Below are 21555 nucleotides of genomic sequence, written 5' to 3'. Positions count from 1 at the left end.
ATATTAAAGCATTTCTGAAAGTAACTTGCAAGTTTATTTCACATCATTGTTTTAGTGAAGTTTTTTAAGTCTGTTCCTATAGAATTCCTGAAAAATACACAATGCCTCTTTTCCCTTAGGAAAAGTGTACTCATTTCATTTGTGGAAAGAGTCTAGATTATTTCTGGGTGGGTCTAATCAGCTTTGTATTTCAGAGGATAGAATACTTTATAATCTTGGGGGAATATATTTACATAGAGATTTTTAATAAAAACCTCTAATACCTTTCCATCAATAGACATTTTGAATAATTCTCAATATCTTTCCTATTGACAAAATTGAAGTATCCAATTCAACTTAAAGATAAATCTTATGAAACCAACTTAAAGACATAAAAGCTCAATATCTATATATGTCTGCCAACTTAAATTTAGTCTTAGCCTAAACAATTCAAGAGTTTCAAAAGCAGTTTTTCTTTTCTATCATGTAGTAGAGGGTGGTGAATGGTAAAGTTTTCCTGAACTACTGACAGACTGACTGAATTTTCCTCACTACACACTGTATTGAGAGATTCAGGAGTGAACCAGGTGTTGTTGCTACCTGCTGCCTCTCTTCCCATGTCTGAGACATAGACTGGAAGAGAAAAGGTCATTAGACTCAAAAAGAGAGCCAGGTGGCATCACACTTCTGCCTCTCTGTATCCCTCATGCTGTTGACTTAAGTTTAGAAACTACCTTTAAAGTTGAGTGGGAAAAGATTTTCCAACTTCTGCATTATAAGAAGATTATAAGTAATAACAGTTATGGACTGAATTGTGGTACATCCCTAGAAAATTGATATGTTGCAGTCCTAACCACCCATATGTCAGAATGTGGCTGTATTTGGAGAGGGTCGTTAAAGAGAAAATCAAATCATTAGGATGAGCCTTAACTCAGTATGACAGATGTCCTTTTTTTTAAAACACTTAAAAAATTTTTAATGTTTATTTATTTTTGAAAGAGAAAGAGAGAGAGAGAGAGAGACAGAGCATGAGTGGGGAGGGGCAGAGAGAGAGGGAGACACAGAATCCTAAGCATGCTCTAGGCTCTGAGCTGTTAGCACAGAGCTCGACATGGGGCTTGAACCCACAAACCATGAGATTATGACCTGAGCTGAAGTTGGACACTTAACCAACTGGAGCCACCTAGGTACCCCAACAGGTGTCCTTTCAAGAAGAGATTAGGACACAGACACACACAGATGGAAGACCATGAAGACGGGGAATGTGGCCATCTACAAGCCAAGCAGAGAGGCCTCAGAAGAAATCAGCCTACTGACACTGATCTTGGACTTCTAGCCTCCAAATTGTGAGAAAATAAATTGCTGTTGTTTAGGTCACCCAGTCTGTGGTACTTTGTTACGGCAGTCCTAGCAAATGGACACAGTAAAACTAAACACATACACATACATACATAAACATAAAAACACATACACACACACACACACACACACACACACACACACACACACACACTTAGGTTACTTTAGAATCCATATGCAGAGTTCCCAGAAATAGCAGGCCATTGATTCTATTATTACCCCTGGCCCCTCACCAAAAGTTGAAAGGTGCTATTCTCTATAATCCACTGGCCAAAGAGCTGAGGAAGGAAGAAAGGTTAAAATGCCAGCTCTTACAGTGTGATCTCTAGGAGATGGCAAACCCTTTGATCCTTTGTTTTTTCCCCTATCTGCCTCCTGGGATGACAATACACAGACTTGGAAGCTATGATTGTTTGATTCTATGATTGTTTGATTGTTAAGAGGATTATAAGTCTGTGTGTGTGTGTGTGTGTGTGTGTGTGTGTGTGTGTGACAAGAGAGATACAGCAGTTCAGGATCCATAGTAAGCCTTATGTAAATATTTGCCTTATTGTTATTTTCATCATCATAGACTTCTTGAAAAAATTTAATAAGACAAAAATATGTAAACTATAGCCTTTGCAACATTACAGGTGTCCAATAAATGAAAGCTGGTACACTGGTATTGTAGTTAAGAATTTGCTTTGGAATCAGCAAATCTAGATTCGAACTCTGGCCTTTTGTTTCTTCTTTCCTCCCTCTCTCCTTCCCTACCCGCAAAGTCTGTTTCTGTCATAGTCTTTCCACCTTACTTAATGGTGACTCTCATCTTCCTGTACCTCAGGCTAAATGTCTTATTATCATCCTTGATCATTCTTTTCCTTACAAGCCTTGCAAACAATGTGCCATCAAACTCTGTTGATTCTACCTTCAAAATATATCCAGAAATGAAACACTCCCCCTACTCTCCCCTGCTGCTAACACCATGGTCCCAACCACTCTCATCTCTCACCTGGTTTATTTCAATAGCATCCTAAATAGTTCTATTTCTTTACTTCCCTTCAGTTTGTTCTGAACACAGTGGCAAGAATTCTTTAAAAATATGTTACTCTTCTGCTCAAAACCCTTCAAAGGCTTCTGAAGGTAAGAACCAAACTTACAATGACCTACTAGACTTTATATAATTTGCACACTCCCTTACCCCCACATTACCTATCTGACCTCATGTCCTACTTCTTCCCCTGACCTCACTCCACTTAGGTAACATTGACCTCATTAGCTGCTTTTGAACAGCAGGAATGTTCTTCCCTCAAATAATTCCATACTTCTCTTTTTCACCACCCTCAGGTTTCAGCTGCCCTGCAAACCCTATTTAAATTGTCAGTCGTCACCCACTGTCTTTATCCTCATCTTCCTAGGTCATTTTTTCATAGATTTATAATCTAAAACATTTTATTTTTTACCTGTTAATTATCTGTTATTCTCCACTATAATAGAAGTTCCTTGAGAGAAGGGATTATTATCTCTTGTGTTAACTGCTGTATTGTTACTATTTTGTGAATCCCCAGCTAGTACATAATATGTGCTTAATAAACATGTTAAATGAATGAATAAAAACATTATGTTAAGATACCATTAAGACGAATAATAGTGTTTAGTGTTTAGACATACTAGAAAAGATTAAGAGGCAGACAACAGAAGAATTTTAGGAAATTTAAGAATCTTAAGAAACTCAGTGCTGGATTTTATTATTTTCATACATTCTGACACATGTCAATAGTTCAGAAAAGCCCTTAAAAGCCAATAGTTATGACTTATACTGGAATGTAAATATATAAAGTTTAATGGTTTAACAAGATATTTAGTTATCTTTCTTTGAGGAACTTTCTTCTATTGTTATCATTTATTATATATATATAAATATACCAGAAAATCTTCATATATTTCACCTTACATATATAAGAAGCAAAAATAATAATAGAATCCATTTACTTAACACAGTATATTCAAGAAATATCTTACTAAATCATTTAAAAAATGTTTAATGTATTTCCCACTTCAGAAATGAATGAAAAATCAGAGATCTATATGCAGATTTGGAATCCATATCTAAGACTAACTCCCAGTCCTGGTTTTTATCATTACTCTAATGTATCAGCTAGTTAGTAGTATAGTTATTCCCTTGGAAAATACATAACATGTTCATCATTATTTGAAATAAAATTCCTAGGAAATCATTTTTACAGCAAGGGTGTATTTAATAGAAAGCTTCACATTTATTTTTAGAAACTGGTAACTGTTTCTTGCCTAATTTGAGAATAAATCAATAGACAAGGGCCACCTGTTGGTCTGGTTTAACATTACTTCCCATAAATGTTTCTACTTCCCCTTAAATGTTCAAAATTGATTATAAGATAATTTACTAAGACATAGGATTCCATAGGCTTTGTATAATTAAGAATTTGGCCAGCCTTTGTCCTTGGTTCCTGAGAGTTGACCTGTAAACCCTTGGAATTTCCCAGCTAATACACACTTCTTTGTTAATTATGGTGGGTCTATAGATGGTTTATGTTAACCAGATGACAAAGAATGGGGACTGACCATGCCAGAAAGATCAAACATATGATTGGAAGGTTGGGGTTTTGAACCACATAATATTAGGCCAGTCTCCAGGGAGGAGATGGGAAAAGATTGAGTTCAACTTTGGGGCCAATGATTCAATCAATCATACCTATATAATAGAACTCCAATAAAAACTGTGGACACTGAAGCTCAAGTGAGCTTCTTCAGTTGATAATACTCTGCATTTTGTCACACATTCATTTGCCAGGGGTGTAATGTGAACTGACTCCATGTGGAGACGAAAGTGTAAACTTCATCTCCCATAGCTCATGCTATGTAGTGTTCTCTTTGGCTGCTCCTGGTTTATATCCTCTTGCTATAATGAAACTGTAGTAGTAAGTACATGAGTTCCATGAGTCATGTTAGTGAATTATTGACCTGAGGGGATAGTGGAAACTCCCAAATCTGTAGCCAGCTCATCAGAGTGCATATAGTCTGGGGACCCCTGAGCCTGTAGCTGATACCTGAAGTGAAAGTAGTCTTGTGGAGGACTGTGTCTTAGCCTGTGAAGTTTGGTTGCACTCTGGGTAGTTGGCATCAGAAATCATTACAGGTTGCTTTCCCTACCTCTATCCCAAAAGTTAAATCTGTTTTGGTAGAAGTAACTCCGTTAAATATTGAAGCTTTTTAATGCAAGAAGGCATTTCTACTTTGTTAAAAGGAGATAGTATTTTAACAGTGACAGATTCATTCATGTGATTCATTTTGTGAGATAACTGGATTGTCAGGGTCTCCTTGAGAAGATACAAAAAGCCACATCTTAAATATCTAAGAACTTGGCTTTGAATCTTCAAGTGAATATAAAATAAAAGATCTGATAAGAGTAAATTGTAACTCATGATCATTTCCATAGGAGAGTGAAAAAAATAGGTTGCCATGGTTCTATCGAGAGAGTATAAAACATAAGATCTCTGTGTGTTTCTAAAATATAATTGAATTTCGTTTCTAAATAAATTTAAAATTTAAGGATATTAACATGAAGAAGCCACTCATGACCATTCCTAAACAATGGTAAAAATAAATCTGAACACAGGGTTTTCTTAATCCAGAAGATTCTTTTGCATACATTTGATTAAATAATACATTTGATTAAATATATCTTTGAGAGCCTTAAACCAAAGAATTATGTGCCTTCTTAATATTTTCTTTAAGATGTTTACAACTATAACTGGAAAAATAATCCCATTATTCTTCATTCAATTAAATTACTTTAAAGAAAGAATAATATTTCAAACTTCTTTTTCCTACTGTTGGTATGGTAATGTCAGTGATTTTTAAATGTTACTATTTTATCTACATGGCTCTATTGGACAAATCAAAGGGTATATGGACTTTTTTATTTTTAAAGTTGTTCTGGATTATAGGTTCTAGGTGATGAAGCCATGACATAGATAACCCATATGAATCCTTGAAATGTCTTAGTTCTGGTTGGAGTTACATTGGAAGAGGCTTAGTTTGACAGCCAAAGGTAATTTTAAAAGCATTTCATTTCTTACAGGCAATTGAAAAAGATCCCATTCAAAAACTAGACTAGCACTTATCACCCCCCTTTCATCCATTCCTCAATTTTCTTGCACCCAGGAAAAGCCTCAGAGCTTTTTACACATGTAAACCCGAAATGGTCTACAATACCCAACCTCTAGCAGTCTTTTTCTCCCTCTCCTCCAGCCCCATAGTCCTCTTCTTGATCTCTTAAAATGAAGATCAACCTTATCTCCTACCCTGTTACTGAAAACCCTTCCACTTTAAGAAATGAATAGAAGGCGGGGTGGAGGGGACGCCTGGGTGGCTCAGTCCGTTGAGCGTCTGACTTCAGCTCAGGTCATGATCTCACGGTCCATGGGTTCAAGCCCCGCGTCAGGCTCTGTGCTGACAGCTCAGAGCCTGGAGCCTGCTTCTGATTCTGTGTCTCCCTGTCTCTCTGCCCCTCCCTCATTCATGCTCTGTCTCTCTCTGTCTCAAAAATAAATAAACATTTAAAAAAAAGATATGAATAGAAGGGTTGGGGAATTAGATTTGAGTTTGCAGGGTGCTCTTTTTCAGATTGTTGTAGCAGGAGTAAGCCTGAATTAACCCATTGATGTTCTTTCCTTCATATCTCATCTTTGGTGGAGGACAGAGTAAGAGTACCTGTCTGTTCTAATGTACCCGTTTTTATTGCAAAGCCCATGTGAAGATATCTAATATTCTAAATCACATTGTGCACAATAGGAACACTCAAGTGAGCCAACAGATTGCTGATCTAATGATAAATGTACTTTTAAAAAGAACTGCATGTTTAAGAAGGTTTTTATGACATACTCAACTGGTACATCATCCCCATCACTGACAGGGCACATCTCAAAAAAAAAAAAAAAAGCCACCTTACTAGGCATGCTAGTGACATTATTTCTGCATAAATGTTCAAATAAGCACTTAGATGGCCAGCTGACTAGCTTGCCTGCTGCTTGATTTTGTTTAATTATTTTATGGGATGAAGCTATTAAATGAGAATATTTTGACAGGAAAATGTCCCTCAGTCTGAAAGTAAATGTCTCAGGTTTGCCTTTTTTATAAATACCATGGCATTTTATTAGAGCAGGGGAGATGGATGGCCCATTTCAAAATAGTTTCTTATTGTCATTACTAGTTTAATTAGACTGTATGAAACTGGTATTCACAATTGTAATGCTAGCCAGTGACTCGATTATTGTTGTTGTTGTTTTATCCCACCCAAGTAAACCAACTCCTCACCTGCTGTCAGTGCATTCTGTATTTTCCTCCGAGGTGGTAGAAAATTTTATTCTTTTGTATTTCTGCCTGTTGTCCATTGCATTATTTTTTAAATAAAACTTAACTAGATTTCATCTCTATGAAGATTAGTGTTAGAAGGTTTCTGTTTTTCTTCACTAACATTAGCCTTTTTGGTAATTACTTGGTTCATTACAAAAAAGACAGGCTCTGATACTGCACACTTTTTCTTTTTTAATTTGTTTTTGTATTCAGGGCACTTGAAGGGAACTTTACTCTTCTGGTGTTCTCAGTTACCTGGTGAATTAACATGCAGTTTGTCTACTAAGGATTGTTGGTATCTTCTGTAAATGCAGTCATTAGAATGTATTCTTTGCTACTTAATTGAGTGGAAATTGCACTCCTGTTTTGTTGTTTTTTTTTTAACAGTCTATAGATTACATTTTAATGTAACTTGTAACGTTGTTATTCTGTTTTGTCCTCTTTTAGGGGGTGGAATTACTATATATAATCTGTTCTGCCATGAGGTAAAAGCTGTTCTAGAACTTTGAGACAGCTGGTAAATGAACTCGTGGAATTTCATGGGAATCACAAATACTATTGTCATACAGTACTGCTGAGTAACACAGACATCCTCAAGGTCTAGGTTATGGGTCTGGGTTGCCCAGAATATAGAAAATATGCATTTATCCAATATTCACAAACCCAGTGTAGAACTTTTGGTATATTTATTAGAGATAATTGTATTTGAATTAATAACCTTGAAGCAATTAGAATACTTTGGGAAATAGCAAAGAAAGACTCAATTATTTTTTATGAAATTTTTTAGGATTTTGTTTTATTATATTCCAATTATCTAACTCATACATTGTATTTACAAATATACATATAATATAACATGTTTTATATACTAATTCTTAAATAATGATAGGACTGTATATCTCAGTCACTTGGGATGAATTAGTTTGCTATAATGAATATGTCTGTAATCTAAAGGAGTCTGAAATCAATCTGTTCTACTGAATTTTACACTTTAGAAGATGGCATCTAGAGTGAGTTCCTGTTTACTATATACTCATGCTATGACAACTGTAACAATCATTGCTATTACTATGTATTTTAAGTTCTGATGAATATGCACTGAACTCACTAAAATAGTAGAGGATTCATTGACCTTGTGTTAATTGATTCTTAGAATAGAAATTTCCCATAGCTACAATATATGTCCGCATAGATTGTTTTCTCTTCTCTTGTCCACATGTGATCAATCTCTGGCCCTTTTTGATGGCTAAGTAATACTATCTGCATTGATTCAATAGCTTATACTATGCAATCAGAAGCAGTTAAAATAAGCTAGTTGTATAGGAGAGACCAGCACCTTCAGACTGTGTGGTGTTTTCAGCATGTTTGTAGGTTTCTTCTTTGGACTAGCTACAATCCTGGAGTGACAAGATGGGATTCCAAGTTTATATATATTTATGGGTGTGCATGTGTAGGTATGTGTACCTTTGTGTGTTTTGGGAGGAGGGTCTTAATGTGATAAGTAGCTATTTTAAAAAATATTTTTTCTGTTTAAGTAATCTTAAAACACAAGCACATTTTCAGAAATCTAACGAATACATGATAAATAGTGTGCCACTGCAGGAAAATGTGGCTTCCTTATGAGAAAGTGACATGTTAACCAGACCCAGGCAGCAAAATAATTATTCATTTAACAGCTTTATCCTGAGGAGCAAATAAGCATTTTGTGCTGAGTGATTAGATGAGTACAAAAAAAAAAAAAAAAGATTACCTATCCTGTTACACTTTTCTTAAAATTTTCGAGGTTTAGCTGTATTTGATGAAACTGAACTTGATTAATTAAAAAAAAAAAAATACACCCACCTTTACCAGAAAAGAGTAATATTATCCACTTCTCTTTAAAGTGAAAACTATGAAGACTAAAAGTAATAGGTTTACTACATATGGTCCTAATGAACAGGCACTGAATACGTACTGAATGACTGAGCACGCTTGCAGTCACCAAGTTTGTTCAGACATTAATAGCATTGACAGGTGCCAAGTTCACATGTCCTAGACTTCATAATGTTTTTCTCCAAGGGAGGTGGTCTTTACTGTGGCTAATTTAATTGGTATATCATATTGTTCCTTATCATTTTAGAATCTGTACTAATTTGGTCAGGGAGTGAAATAACGCCCTTTTAGCTTGAGCCATGAGAGGAAGAATTTTCTGAGTCAATTTAAAGTGTATCTTTTGTCCTCTGAGGGGGGCTCAGAAACTCTGCTTTCCTGCATCTCCTCACGCCAGCCCTTTGCCCCCTAAGAAGAGTCCAAGACCCTGACTGTGCTTCATTACGGTTGGTGAAGTTTTCCAAGAGGTTGAGGATGGCTCCTGTTCACACAGTCCAAGCTTAGATGCAAACTCCATTTGAGGTAAGACATGTCACAGGATAAATGCACAAGTCTGCTTTGGTTAGAGGCTGGTACAGGCCTACTTGTTATAATACAATGACTGTTCCCATAGTCCAGTCTAAAATATCTTGGGTTTTTGGGTCCAAATTCTAAATATAAACTACATGTTATTTGAATTTGGACACTTCACAGGAAGACAGGATTATTGGACCAAGTCAGGATTTCAGTGCTCTTGGGCCCCTTGTTCAAATAACATTCTAATTCCACCTTAAACCCACCATAATTTCCTATGAAAACAAATCCAGAGGGATATTTACCTACTTGACAAATACTGTTTTAACTACAAAATTTACCTATTTCTAAACCATATCTAATAATAATAGCTGATTCATGTAGTACTTACTATATGTCAAATGCTGTAAGTATCTTACATGGAATACATTATTTGATCTTCAGAACAGTTCTATAAAGTAAACATTAGTATTCCTATCTTATCATTAAATGAGAAATCTAGATCTGTCTTTGAATACTCACTTTTCCTTACCCTTCATGCAATTCATCGCCACATCCTGGTAATTTTATCTTCAATAGATGTCTTGGCTTTGGTGTCTTTGGCTCCACCTTTGCTAGACCATCTCATACATTGTTGGACCAGACTTCTCACTGGGTCTCTTCATTTCAGTGCTTGCTCCTCTTCAATCCATTCTCTCCTAGCAGCAAAATGTTCTTAAAAAACAAATGAAATCACTTTAATATGTTGCTTAAAATCTTCCTGTGGGCTCCCATAACAATGAAATAAAATCCACACTCTGTACCACAGTCTACAGTTTCTGCATCCTTGTCCCCTGTTTACATCTCCACTTCCACTTTCTTCCCATCTCCCCATCTTCTAATCACAATGGTCATCTTCCAGCCTTTGAATGTGCCACGTACATTCCTGACTCATGAACTCAGCATAAAATCTCTTGTCTGAGTGGAATGCTCTTTTCCCCTTTTGTCATGTGGCTAATTCCCTCTATCCCTGCAGTTCTTCATTTTAAATATTACTTCCCACAGAAATCTGCCCTGATCAAACTACCTAGGCTACATTTCTCCATTCTCATTTCCAATCTTAATCCCATCAAGGGGTGCCTGGGTGGTTCAGTCGGTTAAGACTCTGACTTTGGCTCAGGTCATGATCTCACAGTTCATAGGTTTGAACCCCACATCAGGCTCTGTGCTGACAGCCCAGAGCCTGGAGCCTGCTTCGGATTCTCTGTCTCCCTGTCTTTCTCGGCCCCTCACCTGCTCACACTCTGTCTCTTTCTCTCTCAAAAATAAATGAAAATTTAAAACAATATATTTTTAAAAAAATCCCATCTTTGTTCCTTTCGTAAATTACCACATCAAGTCGCTTTATTCATATACCTACTTGTCATTTTTGACGAGTGTATTGTGTCTTCTCCTAAGACACATATTCCAAAAAGGGCAAGTACTATCATGGTCTCCTTGACTATTGTTCCCTCAGCAAAACCTAGTAGAGAATAAAGCATATTCATTAAACAGGGTATGAACAAATGAAGGTGAGTTGTGAGACCAGTTACTCATATAGTTACTCATAACACTATATACATATGTATATATGTATATACATACATATGTGTGTATATATGTGTGTGTATATATATATATATTACTCATATATAATATGTATATATTATGTACATATATAATATGTATATATATATTACTCATAAGAGTTATGTTCTGTAACGTTGCAAGGAACACTGAATTAGCAGATAATGAACCATTACATCTAGGGGAATTACAAGGTTAGGTTCCTGAGAGCCCTTTGGTCACAACATTTTCATTAATCATACATAACCTGGTTTCATGTGTGTTTTTGTTTAAGGACACCTTACTTAATATATATCGTTGATTTATTAACATTGAACTCATGGCCAACAGCACTATAACTCATGCCTGAACAAAGCTTAGCTAACACACATATTTTCTTCATAAGGCACATAACAGTCTTGAGCCTAAGAACACTAGACAGCACTTGAACACCATGTGTGGAGGCAATTTTAAACAGCAAAATCATTAACAGAAAATGTAAAAAGGCAAAGAATGTGGCACTAAATGAACTGCAAAAAGAACACTTGTTTATGGTATGAGAGCTGAAACAAGGAGGCAGAGCATTGCCTTGTTCACCTCAGTGAGAATGTGCCCATTGGGTGACTCACATTTTTCTTTGTTCTGTGCATTCTATGCATTTAAGCAAGTAGCCAGTTCATGGATATGGAATCCACACATAATGAGGAAGATCTATGTAGTGGGGAGCTACTATCATCACCATTCTTAAAAACAAAGCTTGGAAAGTTAAATGGATTTCTATTTATGTAAGGCTCATCACATTTTTAAAAATTTTTTTCCATTTGATCATGGACCCATAAGAACTTCATCCTGTAGGAATGGGGAAGCATTGCTCTGGGTGAGGCTAACTAGCAACTCATTCTCCCACCAAATTTATCCAAATGTAACAAAAACTTATTTTGGTAATGTTCATGGTAAACACTGATAAATATATAGCGATTTTAAGAGATTGCTATATTCTGAAAGAATAAAACAATACTGACCCAGAGTCCTAAAATCCAGCATCTTTTCCCATCATATCTGGTCCTTGCCCTTAACATTAAAAATGACCACATCACTTGATTAAGTGAATATACCAAACAGAGACCTTTTCTGTCATGTCATAAACATGGTGTAGGCTTTTTTTTTATTACAAAAGCAACATATATTTATCATAGAGAATTTTTAACTTATAGGTAAGCAAAAATATATATATGTATATACAAATATATATATACAAATATATATATATATATATATATATATATATATATATATATATACAAATATATATATACACACACACACACACACACACACACACACACACACACACACACAAATAGCCCCTTTCTACTGTTCAGGGATCATCACTGTTAATTTTTCAGTGCATGTCTCTGTAATTATTTTCCTAAGGCTACACATGCTGGGTTTTTTCCCCCTTAACCATATGTCACTAAAGTCTTTCTATGCTAGACTGGACTTGTGTAACATTTCCCTTTGTTCTAATTAATTCTTTGAGGATATTGCATTGCCTTCTCTTTTCCATGTGTGGTCAGGAGCAGGGACACTTCCTTTTCTTCAACTGTTCACTGTAGGAGAACTCATTGTAGTTCTCTGGGCTGATATGCCTGCCCTCTTGCTGGGGTGAAGTCTTGGGGTTCTGACAAGGAAGAATCAGTCTGGACCACCATTTTCAAGTGGACTCCTAAAAAAAATCAGTGTCATGTGTAAGAGAAAAATACTATATTGTTTTTCCTTAGGGCTAGAGCTCTGATAGCCAGTTTATTTCTTCAGCTTGTGTTTGTTTTTAGTTTACTTCATGATGATGGGTCTGGAGACACAGCTTACATGCACAACTCTGAATAGCTGAAAAAAAGATTATCACTAGACAGTTGAGACCGGAAATCTATTCTCAGAAATGAAGGCCAAACACCAACAAGCTACCAATAGAAGATATAAAGAAAAGTGAGTCAAATATTAATGCAGTTCCTGATTTGGATGATTGAACACTTTCTGATCTCAGAATATGAAATTCATTTAGAGAATGCATGTAATACTCATATGAGTTAGGGTATTTTTCATGTGTCTAACTAGATCTGCTCTAATAAATTTTGTGAAAGTGTGAGGGAGACAAGGCTGCAATTTTACATTCTATTAGGCAGCCCCTTCAGACTCTACAGTGACAATTTTATAGAAGTCGATTACTGAGCTAGAATTAAGCTCTTGAGTGATTTGATGATATTAGCTTCAGGTAAGTCTCATTTTGATATGTCTAATAAGGATATACACACTGAGATACATTCTTGAAGCCTGCTGGAGATATTGATTACACATCAGGAATACATTTAAACTAATTCATGAGATTCTTGTCAAATCCATGGTTGGGCAATTTACATGATAAAAAAATAAATGATGATTGATTAGCAAGAATCACATTTAAATATAGAGTCTCTCCTAAAAGCTTTTCTGTTGTATCATATGGACATGCTGCTTTGATGAAATAGTACATCAACTTGCCCCTAATCATAATGTTTCACTCATACTTAACATAGAGAGGTCTGTTTTACTCCTGTACTATTCACCAATTTGAGCCCAGCTGACCTGATTTATTTATGCTTCATCTACTTTTATTTCTTACAATGGCTATTCATCATCTTACAAAATATGGAAGTGTGGGTAAAGTCCCTGTTGATATGATACTATGATGCTTCACGTATTTCGATTTTATAAGATATTTTCATAATAATTCTTTAATTTTATAAATTTAATAATCCCATGGAGTAGTAGATTCAGATACTGTTTTGGTCATTTTGCATAATTAAAATTGAAGTTCAAAAGGATTCAATGACCTGTCTAAGCTATCATAACTGGTAAGTTAGAAATCCAGATCATATTACTTCTTCATTACTGTATTCCCTCTGTATCATATTTCTCCTTTTTGTGCTTAAGGACTAAAAAATAAAAAGTTAAATTTTGAAAAACTGGAAAATTATACCAAGTTGCCAAATCTCTTATATTCTCAAGGGTAAAATAATTATTAATGCAAAATTTAAAAGATGTCATTGAAATTATTACTTTGAGCCAAATCTTACAGTAAACAGAAACACTATAAATTTACCTGTATTATTATAGTTTTTTTAAAAAAGACAAGAATACCCATTACTAAAATGGCTTTCACACTAAAATAATTGTAAATATGCTGTATAATGATAAATTCTATCCAATTAAAATATAGAATTATCAAGGTGACCCACAAATAACAGAGTCTGGGATTGGTTAAGACAGGAATTACAAAGGCCTGAATAATATAGACAAGGTCTATATGAAGTGGAAAGTGCTATAACAGGAGCTAGAGAAATAGACAAAAGAGAAGTTAAATTAGCAGCTTTTGGTCCTGCCTCTGATACTTTAATTATCTGAAGGGATGCTGCTAGATTCTCAACAAAAATTTCACAACCAATTTTATTTCAAATTACTATAATCATTCCAAGTATACCCATACATACATGTCATGTGTAGTAAGTGTTACAAACTCAAAACAGTGATATATTTTTATCACTCTAGGTGGGTTAGGAAGCATAACTTACTAGCTTGATATGGGACATGGACATTAGCCCTGTTCTACCTCAGCAGCGTCCCATGGACAGAGCTCTTGGATAGTAAAGAAACACGTTGCCTCCTAAAGAGGAATGCTAGGAGAACTCCTTGTTATTTCTCTGAAGATGCCATTGTATCTGCCAGGTCATAGTCCTTCTTAGAGAACCAACCCCTAAGCCCTGCCTGCTGTGTCTGTAGTCGGTGATGTTAAGCCTGCCCAGGGCCATTACTAATTAAATGTGAGCCAATCCGATTCAATTAAGAATTTGAATGACATGGAATCTAAATCAATGGGGTGTGCTAACTTGAAAAAGAGATTATGTAGAACTGGAAAACCATTTTCATTTTTTTGTCGTATAGGCGCTGTGGCAGAGAAAGCTGGACACCAGTGAGAAGCAGGAGAGGAAAGCAAAGATTTCATACCACTTTGACCAAACAAACAAACAGATGGATTTTTGCACTTTGTTGGGACTACCTGACCTGGTGTTCCTTTTGAGTTAGTAAGTTATCTTTGTATTACTTGGATAAGGAATACAAGCTTAAGCTTAAGCTTAAAGCTTATTTAAACAAGCCTCTATTTATTCCAATCAAATGGTCCCTGATATAGTAACCATGACTTGTTGCAAGAGCAGTAGCAGCTCTGTGCCAAGGGGAATCGCTGAATGGCCATGCTGCTTCAGACAGGGTTTGAGTTGAATTCGATTCAGAGTCACCTCTCCCTACAGGAGAAAACCATACAGTTCACTAAACCTGACATCCTTTTAGCAGGGTTTGACCAGCAACACTGGTATGTGTCTTATTCTCTCTTGCTTTTAAAATTGCAGAATTTTCAACCTGATGATCAAATCCAGCATCTTTTTGTGGTAAATGAGAAAACTGAGAAGCAGAGAGGTCAGTTCCCTTATTCAGGGCTCGGGAAATTCCTGGTCTAGATTTCTTCATCTGGTCTGTCTCTGTAGGGCCAGTCTATTGATAGAGAGGTCTTTTAAGTTTTCTTCTCTTGTAAAAAATTGAAAGGTTCTGCTGCCTGTAAAACCTCCACCTAAGTTTATGTATCCAGTTAGAATCGTGATCAGTTGCATATAACAAAAAGCCAGAGATAACAATGGCTTAAACATATGAAGACGTGTTATATTTTATCCCACACAAAATCAGTTCAGAGGTATGCAGTCCAAGGTGATTGTGGCTCCATGGTTTCAGGGATCCAACTTTCATCTTTTTTTCTGTTCTTTCCTTCTTAGTATCCAGCTCCATCTTCAAGGTCATCGCAGTGGTCCAATATGGTGTTTGGAGTTTCATCCATCAAATCTGAATTCCAGGAAGCAGAGTGTAGGAAAGGGGAAGAGGCAAAGTGGCACATCCTAGCTGTCTGTATTCCCCACCTAATAGCTTTTGCTTACAGCTTACTGGTCATAGCTCAGTTAAATGGCCACTTTAGCACCAAAGGAAGCTGAGGAATACATTATTTTAGCTGGGCACATTGCCACTCTGAATAAAATTGGAGCTCTCTTATAAAGAATAAGAGTAAATAAATCTTGGGACCGCAACTAGAAATCTATGCCATACTCTCCTAGAATTTCTGTCACCAGTTCTTCCTCAAAGGGTATCTTTTGTAGATGTCTCAGAATATTTCCATGGTTAGATGACATCTTAAAACTGCAAGGGTCAAAGAAACCCTTCCTGCATTCTCTTCCTTTGCAGTGAGAGCTCCCCAGTGTTGCCTGAGCTTCTGCCTAGTTCTGGTCTCTATCTACTGATTCCTTTCATCTTACCCTGTCAGGGATTTTGCTGCAGTGCATGGTAATACCAACAACCAACAGTACATGGTGATACCCCAGATATGTTCTACCTACTGCTAAAAAATTTTGCATGTAATTACAGAATCCTAAGTAGGAGAAAGACACTAAAGCCATGGCAAAGCAGTCACTACACCTCATCAAAAGATAATCTGTAAAATGGCAGTTAATAGTGGTTTCAACCTCATAGGATTTTAAAGATGATCAAATAAGTTAATACATGTGCAAAACACTTAGGACAATTTTGGGAACAAAATAAGTGACCTATGAATAATTGTTATTCGTCATCATCATCATCGTTGTTGTTGTTACCACATGGCTTTTTTTATAGTGAGAAATATTTAATGAGAGGCTAGGAAGACATTTATGCCCCCAGAACTGAAATTCCTCCCAGGCGAATCACTAATGGGTCTAGATGACAAGAGAGGCATTATGTTCAGGAAGCGACTGTTCAAATGGCTACTGTAATACATAGTTGATCAAGTTGCTTAGTTGGTAAAGTGGTCCCTTTTAGCACAAATGTTGGGAGATATGCTTCCTGTAAAGGAAGTTTCACATCCCTCCATATGGGGGTCCTCTGAGTCACAGATAGAATGAGGTGGCTATGAAGGTGCTTGGAGGAGAACTAAGAGGGAGACATGCTAAACTTGCCTTCTTCACAAGTTTGCATAAACCCATTGCTGGTAAATTGGGTTCCAAATGTCTCTGGATGAAGCTTTTGCCAACTGACAACTGGGCTTCTTAACTACATTCCAATAATGCACATATACTTTTGTGGGCTGGATGGAAATTTAATGTTGTTCTAAATTAAGTAGAGAACAAGAACGTGTTAATTATATGCAATGATGAACCAAGTGTAAAAACTGAAGTCTTTAAGTTTATTCTTTGAAGCACATTCCTAGTTTATTTAAAAGAAATGAAAGTAAGGAATTGATGAAACCACTTTGTGCCTGAAAAACCTGGATCACTGAAAGAACTGTGTTGTGAACACTGTTAATTTAGTAATTATTGAGATACCGATCTGCCCTCAATAGTGATTGTAATTAAAGTCTTTGATTTGGGAGTCTTTTTATTCTTGATATGGCTCTCAGAGTGTGTGAGAAAATTCTGAGGATTGACATTTGGAAAGAAGCAGAGTGACTGTCTGTAGCTGTAGTAAATCATTTCCAATGAACAGTGAGAATTAGAAACAAGGGCAGGAACAAAAGGTCTAAGGGAAGAGGATCCTAAGTGAAAAAGAAACATGTAATTCTATCAAAATGGTTTGTACTGGCTGTTCACCTGGCCTGTTCACCTGGCAATCATTTTTTCCAACAGGTTAGGAGAGGAAAAATTGCAAAGCTTCCATGGACTGAAATTCATTTCAGACACCTCTTTGGGTCTTTTCTATCTGTACTTCATGTGGAGGTGTGCAAAAATAAATCCTTGAGTATGATTTTCCATTCTTCATTGTTGGTTAAATCATAGTGTCTCACATGAGGAATATTAACACTAAGCACTTTTATAGTTGAGGAGAAGGGAGGCAAGGATTATCAAGGAAGATCTCCAAACAGCATGGAATTGGAATTCAGGAAATTAATTTCCCTCCTCCATAACTAACTGCCTTCTTACTAATTCTGTGGCCAAGTTTTTCTCCTGATTTCTTGAAGGCAATTCAGATTTCTTAATGAAAAGTGGGAATGATTCTTACCACCTGTCTCATCTATTTGGCACAAAGGTTCAATACATAGTAGCTGTTTATTTGTTTTATGTGTCAAATTAACAAGAAAATCTGCTGAATTTGCAAATCTGCAGCCCACTCTGGAAGGTAGGAATATGGATATAAATAAAGATAATATAGATGCAGAAATATAGTATGCTTTGCTTTATAATCTGTTGATTATCAAAGTCTGGTATTAACTAGTGATTATTTTTTTGTTAGTAAATATTTTTTGTTAGTAATTTTATTTAATCAGTAAAGACAGTTTAGGGAGGGGTCTGGGTAGTTAAAAAGTAGTTATCTGCTTTGCAAGTGGGGAGAGAAAGACCTGAGAGATGCAGATGGCATCAACAAACTGCATTTGGATTCTGAAACACAGTTGAGGATAAAGAAATGAAGACTCTTTCCAAAGGGAGGGGAGCACTCCATGAAGGAGAAACATGGAGGTTCGTTGGCCTGCAATCTGACTGGGGAGGAGGAAGGCAAACGATAGCCAGATGAATCTATGAAACTAACTTTTATAGAAAGAGCAAGTATCACAAGAGGAAGGAGGAAATTATGGGAGGTCCCTGGTGACTCACCAGGTTAAGAATTGGAAAACTGTTCTGAAATAACACCTAAAATATCCACTGCCTGAATATTAATCACAGAACCTGGGTGATATTAAAATCAGAAAGTATTTGTGATCAAAAGCAAGACAATGTGATTTTATGATCCTGGGTAGGATAGTTTCTGTCTGACCTTGGTTGTTAATTGAGACCCTCTGCCTGGAGAATTAAGCCTCCCAGGGCCCTGGGTTTTGCAAGGTACCTTTTCTTGGAAGCTGGGTCCTTCCCAGTTTCCTCTTGACACATATAGGGGACCCATTTAAATTCTTTTTTTTAAAAATTGGTTTAAAAAACTGTTTTATTATTTTTACGTGCTGTTACAAATGCCTATTGTAGGAGGTCCAATGGATCTGAGGGCTCATGGCTCATCAGTGTAAAATATATGACCATGGGAAATAGCAACACACAGCAAACTTTGCTGGGCAGCACTTGGACAGGGTAGTGAAGGGGGAGTCCTTCACTGCATGAGACCATAGGCAAGAGGACCCCCATCTAGAATAGGAGGATCACAAAAGGACTTCTGGGGGGGGAAGGGCTATCAGAGAGGGACTTTACACATACATCTAGATGATATTTTTCAGCAGCACTGCAATGAGTCTCTGGGTCAGAAAGCTCCCAAGGGCCATAGCAGCTTATAACCACATTGCTATCTGTTAACAATGAGTAATAACTGTGCAGTGAGGTTTCCCAAGGTATGCAAAGCAGATAGGCTTAAATGGTTAAAGAACTTTTTTTTTTTTAATGATTGCTTGGGCTATTTTTCAAACAACTGAATGTGTCAAAATTTGAGTCTGGTACTGGTGGATTTTAGAGCTAACAAGTTTCAGCCTGTAGTAAAGAAATAAACAAACTGGCCTATACACAGAGGTCATCCATCTCTCATTTATATAACACCTGTGATAAATCTTCATACAAAAATTCAAACAATAAATAAATAAAAAGCGGAAAGTAAAAACTACTCCGTAGTTTTCAACCAATAAATCAGTACCGTTAACAATTTGATTTTTACTCACATTTTCATGCACACACACACATGCACACACATACTACAATATAAACAATTTTACATAAGTGGAATCACATTATGGTAGCAAACTATACTAGTCTCTTACTTTTCTTCATTTGACAATTGTAGACATAGGTATAGATCTATATTATAATTTTTATTTTTGCATGGAATTTTACTGTATGTATGTTCATACTACAATTTACTTTCACAAATCCTTATTGGCATATGTTTAGGTTTTATCCATTTTTTCACTAATATAAACAATTTTTCAATTACCAATTTTGTGCATCATTTTCTAATTTTCATAAATTCCTAGAAATGAGATTATTAAATCAAAGTGTATGAACATTTAACATTTTTATACCAATTACCATATTGCTTCCCACATTTTTATCAATTTACACTTCCATGTATATTCATGAACTTTAAATTAGGAGGGACTGCCAGGAAGCTGAAAAAATGAATTGAGACATGTAAAAGTTGCTATGGGTAAAACTATGTTCTTAAAATGGTGTTTGGAACAAGAAGGTGATCACAGAAGGGATATATCCTGTTTCTTTACTCTTGGCAAACGATCCACCTTTAACTTCCATAGAAAGCAGAAGTCAATGGGATTGAAGTCTTCCAGCCTTCAGTTTCTACCCTCAACATCATTTCCATTCCAGTGTCACCTTCTGTATTAGAGGAAGAGGTATCTCTACTTTCTGATGCTCTTGACCTCTCTGTCTCATAGACTGGTCACTCTGTCTCCCTCCATTAAATACTTTAAACCTAGAAACCTGTTTAAAACATCTTTAAAACATTCTAAAAGCTGTACCTTTGACTGTGCCTTCTCTTCCAGTCTTCACCTAGGGCAAAAGAAAAATGTGCCAAGTCCCAAGTATATGAAAGTGCATATAAAAAATATGTAATATGTAGTCCTAAACCCAACAGAACATTTCTGGGACTCTTGAAAACTTTCACATATTTCTGTGACATAAAGCTGGCTAACGACCAATTCCAGGAGACAAATTGTAATCCTCTTCTTAACAAATTCAAATTTAACGCATAGAATCCTTTCTCATGTGGAATCAATTCCCCCTTTGGCCTCATGCCTAGTCCTTCCTCTTTCGGCTTACATAGACCCGCTGAACTCTACCTGAATGGCTTGGCTCTGCTCTGCTTGACAAGGAAACAAATTAAATTCTGATTTTTCTCTGGTGGTCTTTGTATATTCTTTGATTCTGCCTTCCTCCATGTCATTGTAATACTCAAGAGAGGTTTACACATCCTGCCTCTACTTTCTCCATTTCCACTTATTTTTCAACCCACTGAAATATGATTTCTGCTTCCACCAAATTAACTGAATATGCTTTGGCAAAAGTCAACAAAAAAATGGACTTCTAATTTACAAAGTCAGTGGTTTATTTTTACTTTGCATTCTGGGTGATCTCCCTGTAGTCTGACCATTTCTGCCTTGAAATTTTTTTCAATCTTGGTTTCCTCAACACTGTTTTCTCATTATTTCCTTGCTACCACTCTGACTTACTCTTCTTAGTCTACCCTTATGGTTCCTTTTCCTTAACTGATCCCTTAAACATTACTTTTCCTTAAGTCATTAGTCAGTTTTTGCTGTGTAACAAACCACTCCAAAGCTCAGTGGTATAGAACAATGGTTCGTTCTACTATCATGTCTGCAGGTTGGTTGAATGTCAGGTTGTTTAGACAGAGTTCAACTGATCTTACCTAGGTAGGTCTGCTCCATAAGTTTCTCATTCTCTTTTGACTAATAGCCTACCTGAGGCATATATTTTTCATGGGAGTGACAAGAGTACAAGAGAGCAAGCCCAACAATGCATGCATATTTCATACTTTTATACTTACATTAAATCTGCTGACATTTCACCTCCCAAAGCAAATCATATAGTCTAACCCAAAATCAAAGGCTAAGGGAGTATCTTGTTCTTAGCATGAAGGCATGACAAGAGGGGACTGCATCATACTACTGTAGGTGAGTGAAGAATTTTTAATAGTAATTTAACCTATTTAACCTTCTTATTGCCTAGAAGGTTCTGCATGATCTGACTTTAGCTTCTTCTGTAGTCTTGTTTCTTGAAACTTCTCTTCATTGCAAAGTTGCAGACACAAAGCTGCATTTCAGTTTCTCTA

General features: G+C 36.2%; 1 protein-coding gene across 1 annotated transcript in view; it reads left to right on the top strand.

Moving 5' to 3' along the window:
* The window catches only part of LOC122222633, a 54736-nt gene extending 38987 nt beyond the window's left edge, over positions 1 to 15749 (top strand). Inside the window, exon 4 of the mRNA XM_042943203.1 lies at positions 15537 to 15749. Coding sequence (XP_042799137.1) covers positions 15537 to 15749 — 213 coding nt within the window. The remainder of the gene's footprint in view (positions 1 to 15536) is intronic.
* Positions 15750 to 21555: the final 5806 nt, after the last annotated feature.

Source organism: Panthera leo, chromosome B3 (assembly GCF_018350215.1).
Source record: "Panthera leo isolate Ple1 chromosome B3, P.leo_Ple1_pat1.1, whole genome shotgun sequence".
In the NCBI taxonomy this organism is placed as follows: Eukaryota; Metazoa; Chordata; class Mammalia; order Carnivora; family Felidae; genus Panthera; species Panthera leo.
Note: the sequence above shows the minus strand (reverse complement) of the source record. Positions and strands in the feature narration are given on the sequence as shown.